The sequence below is a fragment of the Lupinus angustifolius genome, chromosome LG04 (assembly GCF_001865875.1).
Source record: "Lupinus angustifolius cultivar Tanjil chromosome LG04, LupAngTanjil_v1.0, whole genome shotgun sequence".
Taxonomy (NCBI): domain Eukaryota; kingdom Viridiplantae; phylum Streptophyta; class Magnoliopsida; order Fabales; family Fabaceae; genus Lupinus; species Lupinus angustifolius.
Window position 1 is genome coordinate 836,501 of NC_032012.1, and position 22,164 is coordinate 858,664.

The 22,164-nt window shown below is 33.0% G+C and overlaps 3 protein-coding genes across 4 annotated transcripts; all 3 read right to left on the reverse strand.

Annotated features, from left to right (window-relative positions):
* Positions 732-3,868, reverse strand: LOC109344988 (cation/H(+) antiporter 14-like). Its single transcript, XM_019583729.1, has 3 exons — positions 3,466-3,868; positions 2,133-3,134; positions 732-1,970 (listed from the first exon to the last, which is right to left on the reverse strand). Exons 1-3 carry the CDS (start codon positions 3,697-3,699, stop codon positions 849-851), a joined length of 2,358 nt encoding a protein of 785 aa, XP_019439274.1. The 5' UTR covers positions 3,700-3,868; the 3' UTR covers positions 732-848.
* Positions 5,040-9,519, reverse strand: LOC109344989 (WRKY transcription factor WRKY24-like). The gene is made up of 5 exons (XM_019583731.1): positions 9,262-9,519; positions 8,355-8,495; positions 7,112-7,668; positions 6,496-6,657; positions 5,040-5,612 (listed from the first exon to the last, which is right to left on the reverse strand). The coding sequence occupies exons 1-5, from the start codon at positions 9,454-9,456 to the stop codon at positions 5,192-5,194; spliced, it is 1,476 nt and encodes a 491-aa protein (XP_019439276.1). The 5' UTR covers positions 9,457-9,519; the 3' UTR covers positions 5,040-5,191.
* Positions 17,779-22,149, reverse strand: LOC109344991. Of its 2 annotated transcripts, none has more exons than XM_019583733.1 (7): positions 22,001-22,149; positions 21,375-21,559; positions 20,615-20,957; positions 19,350-19,434; positions 18,633-18,719; positions 18,303-18,539; positions 17,779-18,028 (listed from the first exon to the last, which is right to left on the reverse strand). In XM_019583733.1, exons 2-7 carry the CDS (start codon positions 21,536-21,538, stop codon positions 17,952-17,954), a joined length of 993 nt encoding a protein of 330 aa, XP_019439278.1. In that variant the 5' UTR covers positions 21,539-21,559; positions 22,001-22,149; the 3' UTR covers positions 17,779-17,951. The 2 variants fall into 2 exon arrangements, with proteins under 2 accessions (XP_019439278.1, XP_019439279.1); XM_019583734.1 differs by having other exon boundaries at positions 21,375-21,539; positions 21,997-22,149.

Consider the following 22,164-nt stretch of genomic DNA (forward strand, 5'->3'; position numbering starts at 1 on the left):
AAGAAAAACGTCATCACATGGAAAGAACTATTTTATAAAATAATTCCATTAGGGTTATGATCAATCTCTTTGTCAGATAACTAAGTCAATCTCACAAACTAATAATAGGAGGAAATACAATATATCTCTAGTATATATCATTATGATCTCTCTTATCTCACTATATTTCTTTCATCTCTCACTACGCTGGAAGTCACCCCTCTCTCTCTAAGGTTTGGTCCAGTGCAATTTTTTCATGTGCTGAGTAGCACGCATGATTGTGCATTATAGCATATGAAATGCCCTTATAGCAATGCACCATCAGCTTAGCCCTATATGTTCAAATTTTGCTGAATAAGTTTAACTTTTTAGATTGAGTGGCATGTTTACTAGGCCTAAAGTTTAACTGAAAGGAGCACAACTAAATCAACGTGCTTGCATGTTATCATGTTAAGTACATCACTAGGTGTCACATTACTTTATATGTCAAGAGACGGAGATCACCTGCCTAACTTGGTGTTCTCAACCTTGTTCCGCTTAATAATATAGTGTTACGTCATTTAAAAATTCCACCTTAGTGTGCCACTAAAAAACAGGACAAAGCATTACGTGATACGGGAGAAGGTTGGCGACACAAAATTGGGATAATTGATCTCCATTCATCACATGAAAGGATCATAGAGAACATTCACAAACTGGTCTCACATTACTGGTTATTATAAGAACTAAAGTAAATGCCATATCTGCAAAGAATTCATTCCTAAGGCCTGCAAATTAATGAAAACGAACCCTTTAATTAAGCTTACTAAATACAATTTTTTTACAAAGAAGTTTACATATACCTACACATAAATCTTGTAGAGACAGGTTCACCTATTATACCGGAATCCTCGGTTAAAGTGTTGTTGTTGCACCACTAAAACTGAAAATGAAAAATCTGATGTGGCTAAGAGGTTCCCTACTGGCCCAAGCTCAGGTAGCTCACACCATTCTGTCAAGCCTAGTGTACATGGTGAATCTGCCACATGATGTCTACCAACTATGACAAGATTAAATTTTCCTTCGAGTGTTCGGATAACTTGTGTTGTTCCTGCACCATCTTCCACAAACTCCTCCTTGAAGGTAACTTGACCTTTATGCTTATTACTATACCTTACATGCTCCATCAAGTCAATGTAAGGATTCTTCAAATTATATTGTTTGGAACGAATTTCAGCCCTTATCCAAAACACTGTAAGTCTTACAACTGGATGTTGCGCTATGCGCAGGCTATATGATAGTGCCTCTTGGTCATCAGCGCCGCCTACGAAGATCATTGCAACTTCACAGAAAGATTTATCTTGGATAACTAACAATTTGCCACCCATTTGGCTTCTGTCAATTAGAACTCCAACAGAACAAGGAGCTTTCTTTAGGACATTTTGGTTCAGTATCCTAATTGAAGTATTTAAAACATATGCGTTTTCTTCGATGGCCCATAGCTTATGGAATGGCAGAATCACGATGTTTGATTTTGTATCCATTGCCATGTAGCATATGTCATCATGCATGCTGACATAAGGTGCAATTGCAGTAAAGAGCTGCAATGTGACACACCCTTTGTTATGCTTCTGAAATCGATCGAAGACATTGATTATGGGTTCAGAGGACGCCCCCTTATCCGATGATTGGTTACAGATCTTGTTTTTGGTAAGGACACAGGTTGCCCTGCCTGAAAGCTCCATGAGATGTAAAACATAGAGTGAGAGTGGTGTAGCTTTTGTGGGGTTTGAGACTTGTAGAAGGTTGATGATTGGATATACATTTTCTTCATTGTGAATGCAGACGAGTATTCTGAGATCAATGCCCTGCTCAGTGTCCCTAATCGATCTTCTAATATAGGACCTATACCTCCTTGAAGGATCATATATGTGATGAACCATTAGAGTTGCAAACCCAGTTACACCCACCATAGTGTATATCTGAAGGGTGAAAGTCAATTCATCTGTCGCCTGATGATACACATTAATAGATGCAAATTAGCACAATACATTATAAACATGTTGCATTAGTAAAAATACGAAATTGCAAAATTTGTATGACTATTTTTTCTTCAAGAACTTGTTGGCAAAACTACTATGATATGGACATACTAAATGGAATGTTTGAAGTACCTGATAGTCCAATAGTATGTTGTATAGCATGAGATCTAAAATGCCTTTGCAACACATGATTAGAGACAGTGCAACAGAATCCAAGAATTGAATGTCAAAGTGAATTGATGGTATAATGGTGCCTAAAAACTTGCCTATATACCCTGCAAGTATGATAACCTCCATGCTCGCAGACTTCGTTCCAACTATCGATGGTACACTACCCGTGTTTAGCCCGCTAATTGTGCAGTAAGCTGGAACAAGCAAAGTCGAACCAATAATATCGAGCCTTTCGGTAAGAATAGAACCCAAAGGGGGACCATCTGGTAAGATGCAGCCAAACATAAAAGTAGCCATGAAAGCAGGTTGCCCTGCAGCTTGTGCAGAAATCGCAACAAAGAGAAGTATCAACATAATTGACACAAAATGGCCTTCTGTAATCGGCTTGCCCTTCGGTTTTCGGTTGGAGATCCATATAACCAATGGCCTTAGAAAGAAGAATAAGACAGCAAAATAACAAAGAGAGGTAACCAATTCAAGAATAGGTAGATATGATGATTGTTTCATGGCTCTAACACCATTGATGACAACAAAATACATTATCCACATAGAACAATCACTAACCATGGCAGTGGATAGAGCTAAGCGCCCGATCTCCGAATTTAGAATCTTCATCTCATTGAGGAAGCTACTTAACACAGCAAATGAGGTAAGACCACTACTGATAACAACACTGTAAAAACCAAGTGTTTGAGGTCCCATAGGAGATAATGTATCAACAATACTGAAAACTATAGTGCCAACTGCTATAGCAGACATGTGTCCTCCTATGCCTATTATCAATGCCTCTTTTCTAATCCTAAGCAGCATTTTGGGATCAACCTGAACCCCTAACTTAAAGAAGTGAACTACCATTCCAAATTCTGCAAATGTTTGAAGTGTAACTCTGCTTGCTGCTGGAAACAACCCTTCAAATTTTGGATTAATTTTACCAATAAATGAAGGACCCATTATGATACCAGCCTGATGAAAAGGGAAAAAACAGAAACAAAATCATCACGTGAAATCCATTACAAAAAAAGGGTTTATCTTGCATATGTTATAGGAGCTACAATAGTCAATCATTAATTAATTGCATTAGTTACTAATTAATTAATGATGTACTGGGCATTTCCCTATCTTGCCAAATAACCTTTTTTTTTGTGCACCAAAGGTTATATGACGATCGATCGAAGATTAATCTCTTTCGAGTGCAGACATTGCTGAAAAGGGTTTTGGCTCAATTGAATTATAACTCAATTTAACCAACCAACAAATAGCATGTGTTAACTAATGATTGTAGAGAGAAATTTACCAAAATTTGTGCAACAATGGTAGTTTGATGACAAGGCCTCAACAAGAAATGAACAATTTTTCCAACAACAAATACAATAAGAATCTCAATTGCTATAACAGATGTGGTATGATGGAGAGGATTATCTCCAAACCACAAGCCTCTTCCCAGGTGCTTTTCAACAAATTGACAAACTATTTGTTCACCAGCAATTGTTCCTGTAGAACTTAGATCATCTAAATTTTCACTATCCATTTTAGAATATTTAAGATATGTTAATGCTCCTAATGAATTAACCAAAAAGATGGCCAAAATTTTGATTAAGGGTATGAACTATGCAAATAAAGTTACAAAGAATGTGTTTGAGAGAGAGAAATAATAAACCAAGAGATAATGTAGGGAGGAACAAGTTAGAAGTTTAATGGTTGAAAAGTGACAATTTAGCTGATTGTTTTCCGGTTATATTGGTTTGGCAAGAATCGATTGTGTTTTATTTAGTGTTAAAATAAAGATGGCAATATCATAAGAGAATGTCACATTACATTATAATTTTTTAATTTATAAAACAATGTCTTACTGAAATGACTTGTATAAATACAGAAACAGAATTTTTTCTAGTTATAATTAAACTTTCTTAAGTAAATTTATCATATATTTAGAAATGAACTACATGAATTTTGACAATATTTTTGTGAACCTATTGCAGAACTATCTAACAACTGAAATCAGAGGGTCAACAAAATATAAAGATAACTTAATAAATGGGGGCATTAACTTAGGCAACAGATTTTTTTTTGATGAACATGAATATTCTCTCACTTCATGATTCATGGCTATATTTTCTAACAAATATTGTTTGAGAGAAATCAAACATTTGACATTTTGTCAATACTTTCTATCCTAGAATAATAAATGAAGTGCTAAAGTTCATAGTCTAATAAAAACACTAAAAATCAAACATTTAACATTTTGTCAATACCTTCTATCCTAGAATAATAAATGAAGTGCTAAAGTTGATATTCTAATTAAAACATTCTGTCCAATATTTAGGGTAATTGTACAATGTCAAAGTGTAATACCATATGTTTAAATTAAAAATAAGAAAGACACCACAGAAGTTGATATTCACCACCTTACCCTCCAAGTAATCCATCCTCAGCTCTCCATTTTAACCCACCATGGTCCTAATTAAATGCAAAACCAGTGACATCTGCATCTCCAATTAGTAAAACTAATCTCTTCAACACATTATCCAGTGACATCACTGGTTTACTAGCTAAGAAGCACTGGGTCCTAATCTTCTAATGGCATAGTACTAAGAATCTAAGATGGCCATGGATAACACTGTAGCAGACCTAGTTTTAAAGCATTAAGTTTATATTTTTTATTTATTTTTTGCATGAAAAGTTTTTATTTTAGCTTCATATCACTTGGGAAAAGAAAAATGTAATCCTGCAAAAGATTAATATGAGGCTCTCTAGTATCTCCCAACTGCAGCACCAGAAGCCAAAAAAAAAAGAAATTCTTTTATAAACATCATGTGTAACATAGAAGTATACTACAACTATCAATACACAATAGTATCTATACCAATCATGTGGGTGTGGAAATATACAATAAAACAAACTAAAAAAAAGCAATAAATGGAATGAACCTGATCTTATTTTTCAAATGAATTTCCCACACCAACCCTTTTCTAAAAATTCAATCCTTCCAAAACCATGCCAAAAGAAAAAAAAACATCCCTCTAGGATAGCAAAGAATCAAGAAATGAGTCATCTCTAGGCTCCTCCTTAGCTCTTGAAGAAAAGACATTGTCAGATTGCTGATTCATGTAAGACCCCATTGAGTTTCCAAACCCAAAGAATCCAAAACTTCCATGACTCTTCAGCATCCCTTGGTTGAAGTGTGATTGCCCTTCTTGTGGTCTAAAATTTTGAATAGAATTGTTGAGGGAATTGTTAGGGTATTCAGTAACAGCATAGGGACTTATGGCAGGAACTGCAGTGTTGTTTTTGTTTATGGAATGGTTGCCACTGCCACGTGCTGCAGGGACAGCATGGTTATGCTTTCCCTCATAGGTTGTGATCACTGCACTTAGATCTTGTGGGTCCCTTTCTATATGCTTCCTCACTGGACATCCTGGGTATGTGCACTTGTAGTAACTCCTATGAGTCACAAAGTTATAAACAAAGTAAGACAACACATTCTAGGAATAATGTTCCTTCTTGTACATGACTATATCACTTAGACAAAGGTTGCCAAATTTGACCAAGCAAATTAACACAAAGTAGGTACATGCATAGTGTAGAGCTCCTAGAAGAAAGCCACTAATGCTAATGTAGTTAAATAAAAGTAGTGATGGTGAACTAAAGATGTGCATCCCAGACTATTATAATGATAGTTATATCTACCGTATGTAATAATTCAACCATTGGTGAATCAATCAACATACATATATAGTAGCATAGTTATATTTGATATAAAATTATATAATATTTATCAAATCCTATTGTACCAATTAAAACAGATCTGTGTATGAAAAAAATTCACATTTTTCAAAATTATACATAGTGATTCAAACTTTGATTTTGATAGTTATATTTGTAACATTTTCACTTATTGAATCAGTAGAATAATTGAATTATATTTTTCAAATAATAACATTTATATTATCAATTTATTATAGTATGCATAACTTAATAAATATATAATTTAATTAGGGAATCATTGTATTACTATATCAATATTATGATATAATAATTGATACGATATTAATAATATTATTTTTATTCTTTATAGTTGTATATTCTTATTTCTAGTAAAAAATGTGATTTTAGGCTTGAACAATTAGTAATTGTTTGCATAAATTTTACTTGTATCAAAATTATGGGTGTTGTGTACGAATAAACTATTCAAATAAGTCTTTTCTTATTTCTCTCATGTGAGTGATGAGATTCTCAAAATACTATTATTCTTAATAGAACAAGTTACAAAAGTTGAACAATGATTGAAAAGTTAAACAAAAAAAGAGAAGTGGCATCTTTTTACCTTGGATTTGTATTTCCCTTGACTACTTTCTGCCCGTATTTCCTCCACCTATACCCATCATCTAGAATATCAATGTCACTGGTTGTGTGAACTACAACTCTGGGCTCTCTCACTGTTCTACTTCCAGGTGCTGATATACTCGCATTTTCACCTTCTATTCTCCTGAAATATTAATTGAAAAATTAATTAACCATGGAATGAACCAAGTAAATGATTTGTGAAGGTCACGTAGTGGATTGAGGAGCTATAATTGTGTTTAGAAGTGGACAAATAAAAAAGTGTAATGCTACATACCTAAAACTATTTGCCAAAATTCATGTAAAGATTTGCTAAGATTGGACTATTATACCTAGATAATTAAGTAAAGGTTAAAATTAAGGTTAATTTTTTAGTATAATTCTTTGGATGCTTTTACTATTTGATCTCCAAAAAGAAATGACATGTATAACTTATATTTTTTATTTTTTATGGGATAAAAACACTACAAGCACCTAAATAAAAAATCTTACTCAACCTTTGCCCTAAAAACAAAGCTAAAATATTTTGGCAAGATCTCTAGAAAAGTAGGTCAAGACTTCAAGCTATTTTCCCAATAAAAAATGTAAAAACTACTCACCATCTTTTGGCATCAGGTTCATCTTCATCAGCTTCTAATCTACTCTTCTGAGAGCTTTGCTCATAATCATCATCTCCCATTGATATCAATGAGTTCTCAGTGGTGGCCAACAAATCCATTTGTCTACTGCCATTTGATGCATATGATTGATCCAGTATCTCAGTGATGACATGATTTGAAGGAGGAATAGGAAGAGAAGATGAGTTCCTCTTAGTAGCTTGTGGCTTAGGATGGTTATGATTATCTTTGTAAACTATCTCAGTAATTTGTCCATCTAAAGCCCTCTCAACCTTTTTCTTTGTTGGACAATTAGGGTATGTGCATTTGTAATAACTTCTTGGATTTGCAGTCCCTTTCACTTGTTTTTGCCCATATTTTCTCCAATTGTACCCATCATCTGATCTTCTGTTTAAGATCTGAGGTTGGAAATTATTATTATTGTTGTTGTTACTTTGGGCATTAGCATTCTTAGCAGTGAAATTCTGCATAGAAGAAGAGTATTCAGTTTTCACTAGACTCTCTAACTTAGTTGATTCCTGAAAACTCCATGCTTGTTGCTGTCCAAGAAAGTTGAACATGTCAATGTTTAACATAAGTTATTCTGTAAACCATTAAGAACGAAGCACATAATTTGCTTTAGAAGGGAAAGGGAAGGAGAGATCAAAGGGGGAGAAAAAGAAGAAAAAAAAGGAAATCCTCTCCCTTATTTAGGAGAATGAAATTTAGATGATTAAGAAACATAAACTAATGATAATGTAAGAATATTTTTTTATCTTCCTTAAAAAATGTAATTAACATTGAGAAGAAAAAAACTTGACAATAATATATAATTATTTAATATTACTAAACATGTTTTTTTATTTTGATATTTTATCTCAAAAAACCTCAAATTTAGGGACTTTATAAATAGACACATGAAGGGTTTGAGAAATTATCCAAAACCTTCCTCTCCCTTCTATCCAACTCCCAAATAAGGAGAAGACTTTCCAAAACCATCTCTTCACTTCTCTTCCCCTCCAAAACTCCACTCTCAAACAACAAAGCCTAAATGAATATGGAAAATGGTTATGATATCCAGTATTTGAAATGTGAGATACAGATAATAAAAATAATTTAGGCCTTAGAATAATAAAAAAAATTGGATTTTTTGTGGTGCATGATAGAATCTGGGCATAGTAGTAAACTATCCATTACAAAAGAGGATACCAACTCTTGAATAAGTGCATCAAATTTTGTGACGTACAGTTTGATTTGTAAAGTTTGAAGATTGAGGGGGAGGCTTTGGCTGAGTAGGGAATGAAATACTTGAGAAGCATTTGTCTTCTTTTATATTATTCCAATTGAAGCCTTGGGCAGCAAGTGCAGCAGTTGTTGATGAGAAAATCTATATAAAGTATAAACAAAACCCAAAAATAAAATACCCATTAATCCAATAACAAAATAAAGTTATCGCATGCAGCAAAAATTATAATTAAAAAACAGCAATATTATTTGAATTTATGCGAATCTATATATATAGGTATCTAGCTACCTATACTAATTAGTTGTTCAAATTGGAAAAGAATGTTCTCGTGCATGGGAGAGATAAATTATACTTAAAGTAGATACTTAAAGTAGAAATGTACTAACTGAAGAGAATCTTAACCACTTCAAATTATCTATATTTTTGAATCACTCACAACAACCACATAAAAAAGAATATCTTAAACTACCAAAATTTCAAACTTCATAGCAATTCTCTTGTTTAGCATCTAAACCAAAACCAATGAAGAATCAGTAATTACAAAGTCCACTTAAGCATAAGGTCAATATCCTTATTAAATCACAACAATAACAATGGATGAATCTAAACACACCACAATAAATGCTCTATCACTGGTTTCGCGTATGGTTTTTTCATGACACTCTCAACCTAATTGGACTAACTATTAGATTTAGTAAATGAATAAAACAACGATGTTAAGGAGAGTCAACAAGTAGAAAAACAATACACAACAATAACCTTATTAGGTTAAATAACTAAATAAAACTATAAAAATTGTGTTTCATTTCATTCCACTTTGCCTCTGTTCAAGGTTTTCCAAGGAGAGTGAACAAGTAGAAAAACAATGAAAACAAGGTTGGAATGGAACTAACGATGTGAGACTTACGTTGGAAGAGTTCAGGAGAACAGGAGAGTCGAGAAGCTCATCAAAGTAAGAAGAAGGAGAAATGAGTGGTGGAGACATAGGGAAAGAAGGAGGTGGTATGGACATGAATTTTGGCGCACTCATCCCAGCTTCACCTGAAAACCCCGATGGCCTTTCAGAGGGTGAAGCAAAGAGATCAGAGAATGAGTTTGTCATGAATGAGTGTGTTGAAAAGCTGAAGTTGTTGTTCTTTAGGGTAAGAGGTTGTAGAGATAGATGTGTTTGATAAGATAGAAAGTTAGAAAAAATGGAAAGGTTTAAGGATATAATAAAGAGAGATAAGAAGGAGAAGAAAGAGGAAAAGATGGTCACGTATGGAAGAAGGATATTTGAGAGGAAACTTATGGGAAAGTAATTGAAGAGAAGATTAGAGGAGATAGAGTAAGGAATGGTTTGGTTTGACCATAGAACATTTGCCACCTTGTATATTTTCATCTAGAGAAAGTTTATTATATGCATATAGATATAGTAAGAGTTTTTATATTAAACTCTTTCGTTAATTGATGTTATTTTATATCGTTAATAGTCAAAGCTCGTAGGTTTGAATGATGGCGGCTGACACACATAGTCACATAAACTGAAACATGTTTCTTTTGTTCTTTCTTGTGTTCGTTTTGTTTAACACCTCTCCCATTTAAGATGCCTTCTATCTATGCAGTTGGAACCTGGAATGGAATTAAAATGGGAAGCTATTTAATGCAGATAAATTTATGCATATGAACTTGGACTTTTGGAGCATTTATGTTTTTTTGCGTAAGCATTTACCTTGCTTCCATTTAATAGTGGTAAAATTTAAGTAAAATAACTAAAAATATAAAATTTACATTAAGTTTTTGGTTGATAGAAGAAATATTAAGTTTCTTATACCTAATGAATTTTATAAAGCATATAATAAAAGCAGAAATTTCTCATAAAAAACCTTTTTCTTAATACATGGATATTAGCTGCTTTTCAAGGTAAGTATGATAATATTAGGTGTTATGTTGTACAATTAAGAATAATTATAATTTTTTATCGCTTAATCAACTCTTGAACTTAAAACACTTGTTGAAATGTTATATTTTTCAAATTGGGTACAAAAAAGAGTTTTTTATATTTTAACTGTAAAAAATATAACGACGACTCCAAAATATTTGGGAGAGGTTGAAATCTCATTCTACATCTTCCTAAGTCGTGAAAATAGTGTCAATCGAAAATCGGGTCGCAATACATATGAGAGAACTCTATGTTGAAACAAGTTACTAGTGTTAATATTGTTCTAAAGGATTGCTTCAAAGATAATAGATAGAAGGTTCTTTATGGTAAGCATATTCTTTATGATTTTAGCATTTAGGAATTAGACGAATATTATATATCTCCCGATAGTACCCTTTGCATCCTTCAGGTGACTCCACAAGATTCAAAATATCGTTATTATGCATAGACTTCATCTCATTCTCCATGGTGTCAATCAACTTTGAAGTTAGAATTGTGGATAGTTTGACAGAATTTGATTTGATCTTCTTCTATTAAAGTGATGGCATCCTCTTGTTCCATTTCTTGAGGTTGTTAAATAGGTAGTTGAGTGAGAACTTCATTATTGTATTGTTCTAAAATATAGTCAAGAACAATATAACTTGAACATTATTTTCCATTATCGGAGTTGTGCCTTGAATGATAATATGTACAAAGACTTGTTAATTGTTAATAATGTTCTTAACTTCCTTCCCAAAGACTACATTTCTTATTTTCTTTTCCTTCCCAAACTCAACTTCCTTACGAAATCTCACAATTCTCATTTAATTTATGCTTTGTACCATGTGAATTTATTTGCAAAATTTCATTATTAGAATTAACAACATCGAGCATGTACAAATTATCAATTAAAAAACCATAACAAATACATTTAAATTTCTGTAGAGACTAACTTTATAATTTCCAAAAGAATAAAAAAAAGTAGATTTGTTCAAGCTAGAAATAGTAATAAAAATTTGTCTAGTACAACAAAAGTCTAAAATAAATAATCCACCAACACTCAATTTTTAAATGTAATATAAAAGATCCAATAGCCCTCACTCTAAACAATTTTTTGACATCACCAACAAAGATGATTCTTTCATCATCGCTTTGTTGTCCACTATATAGGTCATCCTGCATAGTGATACTTATGTGAGTAGTAGCAAAAGAACACACCCATTAATTATTATTGAGTACAAAAGTTAGATTAACTTTTGAGCAAACTAGAGTGAAAACTTACCCTTCTATTCATGCGACATACTTAGGATATTTTATTCATGTGTTCTTACTTCTTACAAGAAGTAGCATGTAATTTCTCCATTATTCTTTCATTTATTTTGTTACGAAGACCCTTTTGTAACACTCTTATTATTCCTTATTCTCAAAATTTGAAATGTTATATCCAAGTGAGAACTCTCAGTCTTATCATTATGTGGTCTTTTTTCCTCTTGCATATAGTGAAACTGTAATCTCACTTTGAATTGTTCAAAGTGTGCAAGAAGTGAGATAAAAATTAAGTGCACGAGCAAACTCTCATCAAGCTCTAACTTGAGCTTTGATGCGATATTAGTTGTTTAATTTTCATAATGTATTACTTTATATTTCCTTTGAATCTATACTTCATGGAGATGAGTTTATCCAAAAGTTACTTGTCTTCTCATTTTCGTTGTTGCTCAATTTCTTCAAGAAACTTCCTTATACTTTGGTTATTAGAAATAGAGCCCCAAAATGCCTCTAGACTAAAGCACTTAATAATCATTAAGCACATTTGATTAGAGCATTATTAACTCTCAATTATAACCTCATCAGAGTTTTACATAGTAAGAATTTTTACATGGTAAGAATGAGTTTCTTGATCTGAAGTGTCATATCTAAATTCATAAATGCCATTGTCATAGAACCAATTGTATAATGATTAAATACCAAATAAATAACAACAACCTATCCCATGCAAATCGTGTGACATCAAGTCTATTCTATAGATACAAAGTCGACTTACAAGTTATCAACTTGTAACACTAATTGAGATCGATTGCCAAATACATAGCCTTCGTTTGGGTTGGCTAAGTACTCGTAACAAACACCTTACAACAATCACAACTAATACCACTCATATATGCTAATTTCTACCTAGAAAAATTGTATTTCTTTAGACCAATTGGTCACATGAAGATAAGCACACAAACACTTTAGTAACTCATAAATGAAAAATCTACAGAGCTTAGGTCACTTTGGAAATTGTATCTACACTTTTAATCTATCGAAATAAGAAACCAAGCTAGCTTGATAAGTACAACTTAATGTTGTTATTATATTATTTAACCTCATCAACATTCAACATAAAGCAATTCATATAGTGCATATAACAAGAGATGTTGAAATAATTCACATGATAGAACCATTATTTGCCATCACATTAGTCATATCACCATCCATGAGTCAAACTTACTTGTTGAAGAAGCAAAAGTACAATCTCTTTCACAATCCCCAAAATCACTCATCATTTCCTTACATCACCATGATTTTGGAAATCCACCTTAATCTTTTTCCCTCCAAAATATGATTTCCCCTCTATAAAGGCAACCCTTGGCCTTGAGGGAGAACATTTTCTCTCCTCACTCTCTCACTTTACATCCTAAGCATTTTAAAGAGATTTCAAGGTATTTATCTTCTTGTTTTCCCAATCTCTCCTACATACATCATTAGATAGTTATCATTTTTTTTTGTTATGTTGTTCATGGGGTTGTTTTTATTTTTAATGTTTTGGATCCAAGTTTTTTTTTAATTTTACTTAAAGGGGGTGATAATGTAATCAAAGAAAACTTTAAGGAGTTGTTAAACCATGTAAAGTTTAGATTTTTCCACTTGTTTTTTGCTTGAAAAACCATAGTCTTACAGAAGTTTAGAATAGTTTATTTTTCTGTTTTAATGCTATAAAATGTGATGTTGGTGTTTGAATGTGTTTAAAGTTGATGATTTATACATCAAAGGAACATTTAATGTGTTTAATGATAAGTTGAAAACTAAAACTTTTTCCTTGCCATTTGGTCTAAAAACTGTGGCCTTTATGTGTCTAGGAAAATTTTATTTTCTATTTTTGAAATCTAAAATGTTTAGGAATTTAAGTGTATTTGAAAGTGTTGAAGTAGTATTGTTAGTCTGCTTAATGGATGTGCTATCAACACTAAAAAGCCATGTGATTACCTAGAATTAAATGTTGTTGGATAACACCTTTTGGACACATTAGTGAAGTTGTAAACCACCTTAAGGAAAAGGATGAGTTTTTATTGAAAAAATTTTATTTTAAAGTATTATGTGTTAAATTAGTATATGTTATCCTTTAACTTCCAAGTTCAATTAATGATTTAGGATAAAAGACGACTTAGTAAAGTTTTGACCTTATAAACTTAAAGTGATATGAAGTCTTGGATAGTAAATTAGTTAAAGTGGGGACATGGTTAAGATAAGCTTACTTTAAAGTGGCAAGTTTAACTTAAGAAATCTTGATTTAAAATGTTAACTTTTGTTATGTTATTCTTGGTTATATGATCAACACTATCAACCCTTGTGGTTACTATAGAATGAAATATGTCGAGATGACCATAGAGTTTTATTTAATCTACTTTAGTTAGCTTACTTTAAAGTGGTAAGTTTAACTTAAGAAATTTTGATTTAAAATGTTAACTTTTGATATGTTATTATTGGTTATGTGATCAACACTATCAACCCTTGTGGTTACTATAGAATGAAATATGTCGAGATGACCATAGAGTTTTATTTAATCTACTTTAGTTAGCTTACTTTAAAGTGGTATATTTAACTTAAGAAATCTTGATTTAAAATGTTAACTTCGATATGTTATTCTTGGTTATGTGATCAACACTATCAACCATTGTGGTTACTATAGAATGAAATGTGTTGAGATGACCATAGAGTTTTATTGAATCCACTTGAGTTAGCTTAGTTTAAAGTGGTAAGTTTAACTTAAGAGATCTTGAGTTAAAGTGTTGATTTTGGTTAAGAAACTTGCCTTAAAGTGGTGAATATGCCTTAAAAAGTCTTCATGAAAGTATAAATTGATGTTAAAGTTAAAGGTACAAGCTTTGTTAAAGTCTTATTTTAAAAAAGGATGGTTTTCTTAAACGAGACTTTCGAAGATAAGCGATGGTTCAAAAATATGTAATCTTGAACCAGATGGATGAAAGTGGTTGAGTCCATGATAGGTTAGAAGATGTCTTACCTTAGGGTTATCATGCAAGAATTTAACTCACAAACCCACTGATTTGTTTTGTGTTTACTTCTGAAGCTTCTGAAGTTGGGCAACCTACTCGTTCACACTTAAAGGAAACCACTCAATCGACAATCTAAGGTGAGGGAGAATACATCGTGACATAATGGTGTCAAAATATGACGTCCGGACCTCCTAAACTACCTCAAAAGTTTGGATTATCTTGGGTATTAAGGAATCTTGTACTTAATCAATTGGTTGTTTGTTTGAATTAAGTATGTGAGGTTTCTTAAGCCATATCGTTTAAGTTATGTCTATGTGTAGAGTAATATTATGGTCATCCATGGATGAACATTACTCGAATAACTATAACTAGAGATAATCGATTAACATTTGGTATAATCAATTATCAGAGCCCTCGCTTGAGCGCCAACTCTCGCTTGGGCAAGAGGTCTCCAAAAAGTTTGGTGTGCTTGTGTTGCTTGAGCGACAAGTCTCGCTTGAGCGACAGGTCTTTATTAATTATTGCTTGCTTTTGTCGCTTGGGCGACATGTCTCGCTTGGGCGAGAGGTCCCAGTTATTTTGACTTGCTTTTGTCGCTTGGGCGAGAGGTCTCCAATAAATTTGGCTTGCATTTGTCGCTTGAGCGCTAGCTCTCGCTTGGGAGGGAGGTCTCCAGAAATTTTGGCTTGTCTTTATCGCTTGAGCGCCAGCTCTCGCTTGGGAGAAAGTCCAATCATAACCTTGCTATCAAGTTTTCATTTTTCTTCAATTTCCAATTTCCTCAACCTCATTCTTCTTCAATGGCGGTGATGCGTCTGAAAAATCTTGAGGGAGAGTCAAGGTAAGACGATTCCCATATATTCATGGATAAGGTATTATGTTGGATCGAACAACTCTCACAGTGCAAACTAGACAATCTCTGACAACCCCTCTTTGCAATCAGGATCGATGAGAGGGATGCCTAGAAAGTGTTTGATATGATACTGTCTTGAAATTGACAGTTCCATTAGAACATGTCGATCATATATCCTTGCAGGGAATAAGTTGGTGCGTTCAATTTGGCTTGTTATGGGACCTGTACTCTTGATTATTTTCGAATAGTTTATTAGGAGGATATTGGTGTAAGGATGGATGAACTAAACATAGCATTCACATATTGAACTCGTGGATATTGATCCTTATAGTCTGAGTTACAAACATCATTCATCATTTGCATTTATGTATATGATAACATAGTATGTATATTATGTGTGTTATGTCTCAATGTGATATTCTGTATAATTCCACATCGTCGATGAAAAATATTCATTAGATGTCTTACTCCCTCTCTTTCTTCTTTGTATATTGGTACGCGTCCTTAACCATATGGACAAATCGGTGCAGATTCAGAGCTACCGACTCATGATGTCTCGGGAGGGGGCATGGAGAATTTATGGGGACCGCTATACCTATACAGGCCCTTGTGACTTGGAGTTGGAGATGATGTGCAACGACACCACTATACACTTTCTGTCTCACCATGCAGCTATAGAAACTTCTTTCACTCTACCAGACCGGAGGCCGGTACCTACTGTGTCATCCACTCAGTCTACGACTCCTTGTGAACCAGTTGTTGCAGGGCTGTCAACGAGGAGAAGAAGTTGGAATGATGTGATATGTTCTCCACTATCAAAGAGAGTCGTGCGGCGTACAATACCAGAACCACGGGCGGATGCTGGAACAGGGATTAGGTTGCGGGATTTGGCCTATGAGATTGTGGTGGAGATGGAAGCTGAGGAGGACAATTGTGTGGAGTTGGTCTGTATAGAGGACTCTATCGAGGTGGCATATCTCTCTTCGGACTCTGAGATGGAGTAGGACCCGAGTGAGGGTTCTAACGCCCCTGTTAGTGCTGGAGCTAGCCGTTAGGAGCCATTTCCTTTTCCGTTTTTCTTCTTGGGTTTAGGGTATCTTGTAGGGTACTCTTGTAGTGCTGAAGAACTCAGCCTATTTTGTATAGCTTCAGTTTTGTGATGACTAGATTTCACCTCGTATTTTGTACTAGCATTTCACTTGACCAAGCAACATCTCGTTATACTTGTTGAACGGTCAAGTTTAATTATTAATGAAGAAGTATTCAGAAAGTTATTGTACCATTTTCATTTATCGTTATGTATCGGTTATTTACTTTTCTACAGTTTATAAGAATGTGATGTCTTAAAAATGAATGGATTTAAGAAAAACAATTTGTGATTTATATATTACATAAAAGGAAAAAAATTATCCATTTTTCCAAGAGATTAATTACATTATTTATGCAGTGTTTTTCGCGGCGTTACACGATTGCTTCAGTGAGCACTATTAAATGTCCACTTTCTACATCGCTTCAAAAAATATTGTTGAATATAACATTTGTTCTACTACACTCATATAGAAAGCGCTCGGAAAACACTATTAAATGATAATTTTTAGCGCTCTTGTTTTGCTATTTTGGTATAATGCTTTGTCATTATTTGTTTCATTCATGATAGGAAAGTATATAGAATGAATGATGAAAGAAAGAAAAGTAATAGGAAATTATATGATTTTTTAAAATAAAGTATCATCTCGTATGATGAGATAAGTTATTTTCATTACCTAAATTTATAATATGTGTTACTTTTAACTATTTTCTATAAAAATATTTCTAAAAACTAAATAAAAATAGAATATATGTCATTTTAGTAGTTGAGGGAGATAACTCTTCTTCTCATATGAGAGTTAGGATTTTCTCTATTAATAGAGATACAAGTGCTTCAAAGAACAATAAGAAATACAACTTTTTAAATTTATATTCAACATTTGTTTTTAGTAAAACTAATAAGGCAATGGTCTAGTGGTGCAAGATTTCGCTAAATTTCAGAAAGACTAAAAGATTAAGGATATTGGTAGTACCACAAATGTATAAATATGGTAAATACATTTTTTGGTAAATTATTTTACTTTTATGACTATAAATTTTAAAATAATAAAACTTGATCTATAAAAAAATTGTGATAGAAAACCTGCCAAATCCATTTTCACTCCAATCAAAAATAGGCTACATACATGTCTTAAGAATGGAAACCTTGTAAATAACAAAAAAAATGCACATCTATTGTAAGAGGTATCTAATGAGAAAATTACAGTAAACTTGAGCTAGGAAAAAAATCTTGTAAGCACAACACATCCTTCCTTAATTTTTTTGTTTTTGCATAAAATTTAGATAGATATAGTAACTTGTAAAATTTTGTAAATAATAACTCAATGAGTGTTTTATTTGGAGTATTTGTTGAAAATTAACAATGTCCCATTTCATGAATGTAAGGGTGCGTTCTAAATCAGAAATGGCACGTAAATACTCTGTCTATAATGCAACAGTCTTATTTGATCTGGAACAGGGTTTGAGAGAAGAGATAAACAGCACTAGAGGTTCAAATGGAATACTTGGTCTGCACAAACTGCTACAATAGCTGGACCAGCCAAATCACCACAAATACACCCTGAAAAAAATGCAATTCAAAATTAGGAGAAAAAAACTGTGCTTATAATTTAAGGACAGATATCTGTTATTTCAGATCATGTCTCATACGTTGTCCCATACCAATGAAAACAAATCATGTTAATTAAAAATTTTAAAATTTTATTATTATTCTTATTTTTGCTTCATTATCATATGTGTAAGACATGATCTAGGACCGTTCATAATTTAACTATAGCAATTCAAGTAATTAAGGAATTTGTAACAATGTATGCATGCAGTGTTCATAATCTTACCAATCCACTGGCCAAGTGAAGGGCTGAAAAGGGTAGCACCAATTCCTGCCCCAATAGAGGCACAAATTAGAGATGCATTACACTTCACAGTAGCCACAAAAATCTTTTGTCTAAGAATTCTGGCTCTCTCAGCATTGTCAATATTGTCATCTCTTTTCTTTGAATTGAAAGTAAAGAATTGACATAACTTGATGCCTACTTGGACAAGCCATGATGCTGCAACTCCAAGCATGTACCCTGTACACAAATATGAGCTTAAGATAATTGAATTTATCAACAACTCAATCATCATAATAACTAAAAAAGTAACAGTTCATTAATTGCTTTGACCTCTGAAAGTTGTTCTGCTAACAGAGAAGAAGTAGACTAAGGTTGGCATTTTCCTTACAGCCTTGCGAGCAGCTGATGTAGGAGCATCTGTTCAAGAAATCACATAAACATAATGAATACAAGATTAATAATAAATGTTGTGAACAAAAGAAAAATCGAATATAGAAAGACTAGAGAGGAGAGAGGTAAAACACAAGGAATTTGTCAATAAGGTCTAGCCGATTGTAACCTACCTCCCCAAAAACATCGAGCAACTATAATGCTACGCTATATACTAGAGAATAAGGATACTTATGTTTGAGTTACATCATTAGAGTTTATATAACATATATAACCATCTACCACAACTCCTTTATAACACATCAAACTTAATGTGTATTGTTATTTTCTATAGAAAATTATATTGCCGATCCAAGGTCATGGGCCCATACATAGTCGTGGGTCAGTCCACACCCTAGTACATAGCCATGTATCATGACTCGGTCAGGCCATGTATCACCACACACCAAACCATGTACTACTTCCTTATTATCATATGAGTTATTTGCACAACAATAAATAAAACACTTGATGCTAGCCAAATATTCATATTCCTTATCCATGAATTATTTGCTTCCTTGATTGTAGTATTTGCTTTAATTATTATGCTTATTCTTGATTATCTTATAATCCAAAAAAATGCATTTAAAAACATTTTGTGGGAGACAAAAAAGACACCTTTAAGTAGTTTCCATGCCATTCTTCGTGAAACATGGTGGACAGCAATTCTTTCTAAAATGCGTCTAGTTGTCACGATAGTAACCTGTAATAATTCAAAACAAATAAACTATTTTCCAAACATTGTTTTTAGATAAATAAAACTCCACATAGAATAATGAAATAATAAAGTAAAATTGCAAAACCAGTAATAGAAAATGATGTGTAGAAAAACTGAATAATCAATATCATGATTAATGGATCTTGACCAAAAATTCCCTATCGAACCAAAAGTATTAATAAATGATGTGTAGAAATTAACCAAAGTTGCCGTTGATAAATTCAAAATGAATGAAATAAACTAGATTCCTTGTTATGCGTCGTTCCACACTATAGAGTTCCAAAAGTAGAAACTCAGACACACGTGTGAACGTGTGTATGCATGGGCTCGTGTACTCCATCTTGGTATAGGAGGAAGAGAAATCCTATGTCCCAAAAGGCTTGGAGATCCTCTCTAGTACTGGAGATTCCAATACTGAATAGGATTAAGACATGTGACAAAAACAGTTTTTTTAACAATTATGATTACATATTATTTTCTATTATAAATAAATAAAAACTCTTCAAAAAATTTTATCCTCATATTCCAGTACTCGTTTCTCTACTGGAGAAGAGTTGAACTTTCCAAAAAGATGATATTTCCCAATCCTTAACCAATGAAATTTTAGTGATTAATATAAAAATATTAGTTTTTGTGCTTTTTTAACTTTTAAGTGATATTTTTTATTGAATAGGGACATAAATGAAGACAAGAATGAGGACAATTAATCTATATTCGGGATGGGGATCACTTGTCCCAGCTTGGTGTGTCCAATCCTATCCGCCCAATAAAAAAGTGACACGCAAGGGGAAGGAAAGGTCATCCAAAGAATGAATATTTTTTACTAGCAAAAAAGTGGAATGAAATTTTAAATAACTATCACTTTTTTATTGGGCGAGACAAAATTAAGACACCAAGTTTGGATATATTATCTTCATCCCTCCATCCGGTATATGACGCTCTAATGAATTTCTGTCTAAAATAATCTAATAATTTGGATCGTTTGAAAATTATTTATATCACATGTAAGTATATGTTGGACTTGTCACTACAAGAGATGATAAATACTTCTAACACTAAATCACAAATTATTGGATGCTAATGGTTGTTGCACATTATGGCAAATATTGCATTTCATGAGACTTTGTGCACCAATAATAAGGATAAACAAAAAAAGGAGGCTCACCTCACGCATGATTTGTAGTATTGACTTTTTGAAGGAAACAACTAAACGACCATGAAGGTCATCTTGATTATCTCTTAGAAAGTCATCATCATCTTCTTGTTCCATACTTGCATGAGGGTCCAAAAGTGGCAAATAGAACATCAAGAATGACCTTAAGGTAATCATTGTAAATGACTTCAATTCAAAGGCAGATAAAAGAGGTTTAAGTTCAATGTTGTAGTTCTTTGTACTATATTTTAGAGAATCATGGTAAAAATATCTCTCAGGTACACTTCTTGTATTAGAAATGTAATCTTCAGAAATTGCTGCTCCAACATCACAATAAGCAATCTGTGTCCTGAAACTGAATTTATGAAGTTAGAAAGTCAATTTGAAGCAAACAAGTAATATTGTGTTTGTGGTGACCACCGCAACCGCATCACACCACAATTGTGGTGTGACATCGAATAACAATAATGCGCCTGCATCGAGCCGTAATGCAACCACATCGGACCACAATGGGCTGCATCAGAACGCAACTGCATCAGGCTGCACCAGACCGTATTGATTCCAAAATTATTTTTTACTCAAAAAATAATTCACACCACGCTACAATCTGTATTGCAATGACCGAAATCACAATAACCACAACGATAATGTAAAACACTGGATGCAGACTTTTATAAGTACATACACCCAGATTAAATTCATCAACAAAATTTCCAATCAAATTTAACCCTAAAGATAAAATTGTGTTGAAAAAAAAGGTGAAGGGTGATACCCAAAGGAGTCCCTTGATGCAAAAGAGGTCCCTGCAGCAAATGAGGCAACAGTGGCTGATGCAGATAAAAACCAAGAAGATTCATAGTTCCGTGCTGAGTAAAAGCCTTTGCTAAAGCTTTGGTTCTTCCTCCATAGATCTAATAGTAATGTTATTCCAGTCATCCTAGGACCTTATTACAAGTTACAGTAATCATCAAGTCACAAAAACCAGACTCATCATACAACAATTATCATGAAATTATTCTAATAATAAGCAAATGTAATGCATTACAAAGTGATAACAATACTATATTACTATTGACTCAATGGAATTTTATATTTCAAATGGGTTTGGTTCAATTTTATTAATAAATTGATTTTTGAATTTCATATGATATTTCACATTTTAGAGATGATGATGATGCGGAGTTGATAATGTTAATGTCAAGGTTGTAAATCTAGGTATGTGATTGTTATCAATATTGATATGTCAAAAGTTTTATGAGTCACTGAAATCTGGCCATAATTGTAGTCGCATTGATCTCAATTGTCCAAAATGACAAGATTTTCTAAGCTTTCGAAACAGCTACCAAAATTACTATTTAAAACATGGTGAATGCATGCAACCAATGTAAACATACCTTATTGATTAGCAATTATAGAAAAGAAGGGACACTAATGCAAAAGTTGTAGTAGCCTAGAGAATGTTGGAACGTAGAAGAGTTAGGTGGAAAAGGAAATGAAGTGTAGTGGCAATAGAAACAAATGCAATGAGATGCTATTTTTGTGGGGATTTGGATCTCTAATTT

Coding starts and splice junctions, on each gene's coding strand:
- LOC109344991 (XM_019583733.1), bottom strand. CDS start 21,538: ATGACTGGAATAACATTACTATTAGATCTATGGAGGAAGAACCAAAGC. Junction 20,958..21,374: donor GCATCAAGGGACTCCTTTGG/GTATCACCCTTC, acceptor TCATAAATTCAG/TTTCAGGACACAGATTGCTT. Junction 18,029..18,302: donor TTCACTTGGCCAGTGGATTG/GTAAGATTATGA, acceptor CATTTTTTTCAG/GGTGTATTTGTGGTGATTTG.
- LOC109344989 (XM_019583731.1), bottom strand. CDS start 9,456: ATGACAAACTCATTCTCTGATCTCTTTGCTTCACCCTCTGAAAGGCCA. Junction 8,496..9,261: donor TTCTCCTGAACTCTTCCAAC/GTAAGTCTCACA, acceptor TACTTTATATAG/ATTTTCTCATCAACAACTGC. Junction 5,613..6,495: donor AAGGGAAATACAAATCCAAG/GTAAAAAGATGC, acceptor TGTGACTCATAG/GAGTTACTACAAGTGCACAT.
- LOC109344988 (XM_019583729.1), bottom strand. CDS start 3,699: ATGGATAGTGAAAATTTAGATGATCTAAGTTCTACAGGAACAATTGCT. Junction 3,135..3,465: donor CCATTGTTGCACAAATTTTG/GTAAATTTCTCT, acceptor CCTTTTCATCAG/GCTGGTATCATAATGGGTCC. Junction 1,971..2,132: donor ACATACTATTGGACTATCAG/GTACTTCAAACA, acceptor GTGTATCATCAG/GCGACAGATGAATTGACTTT.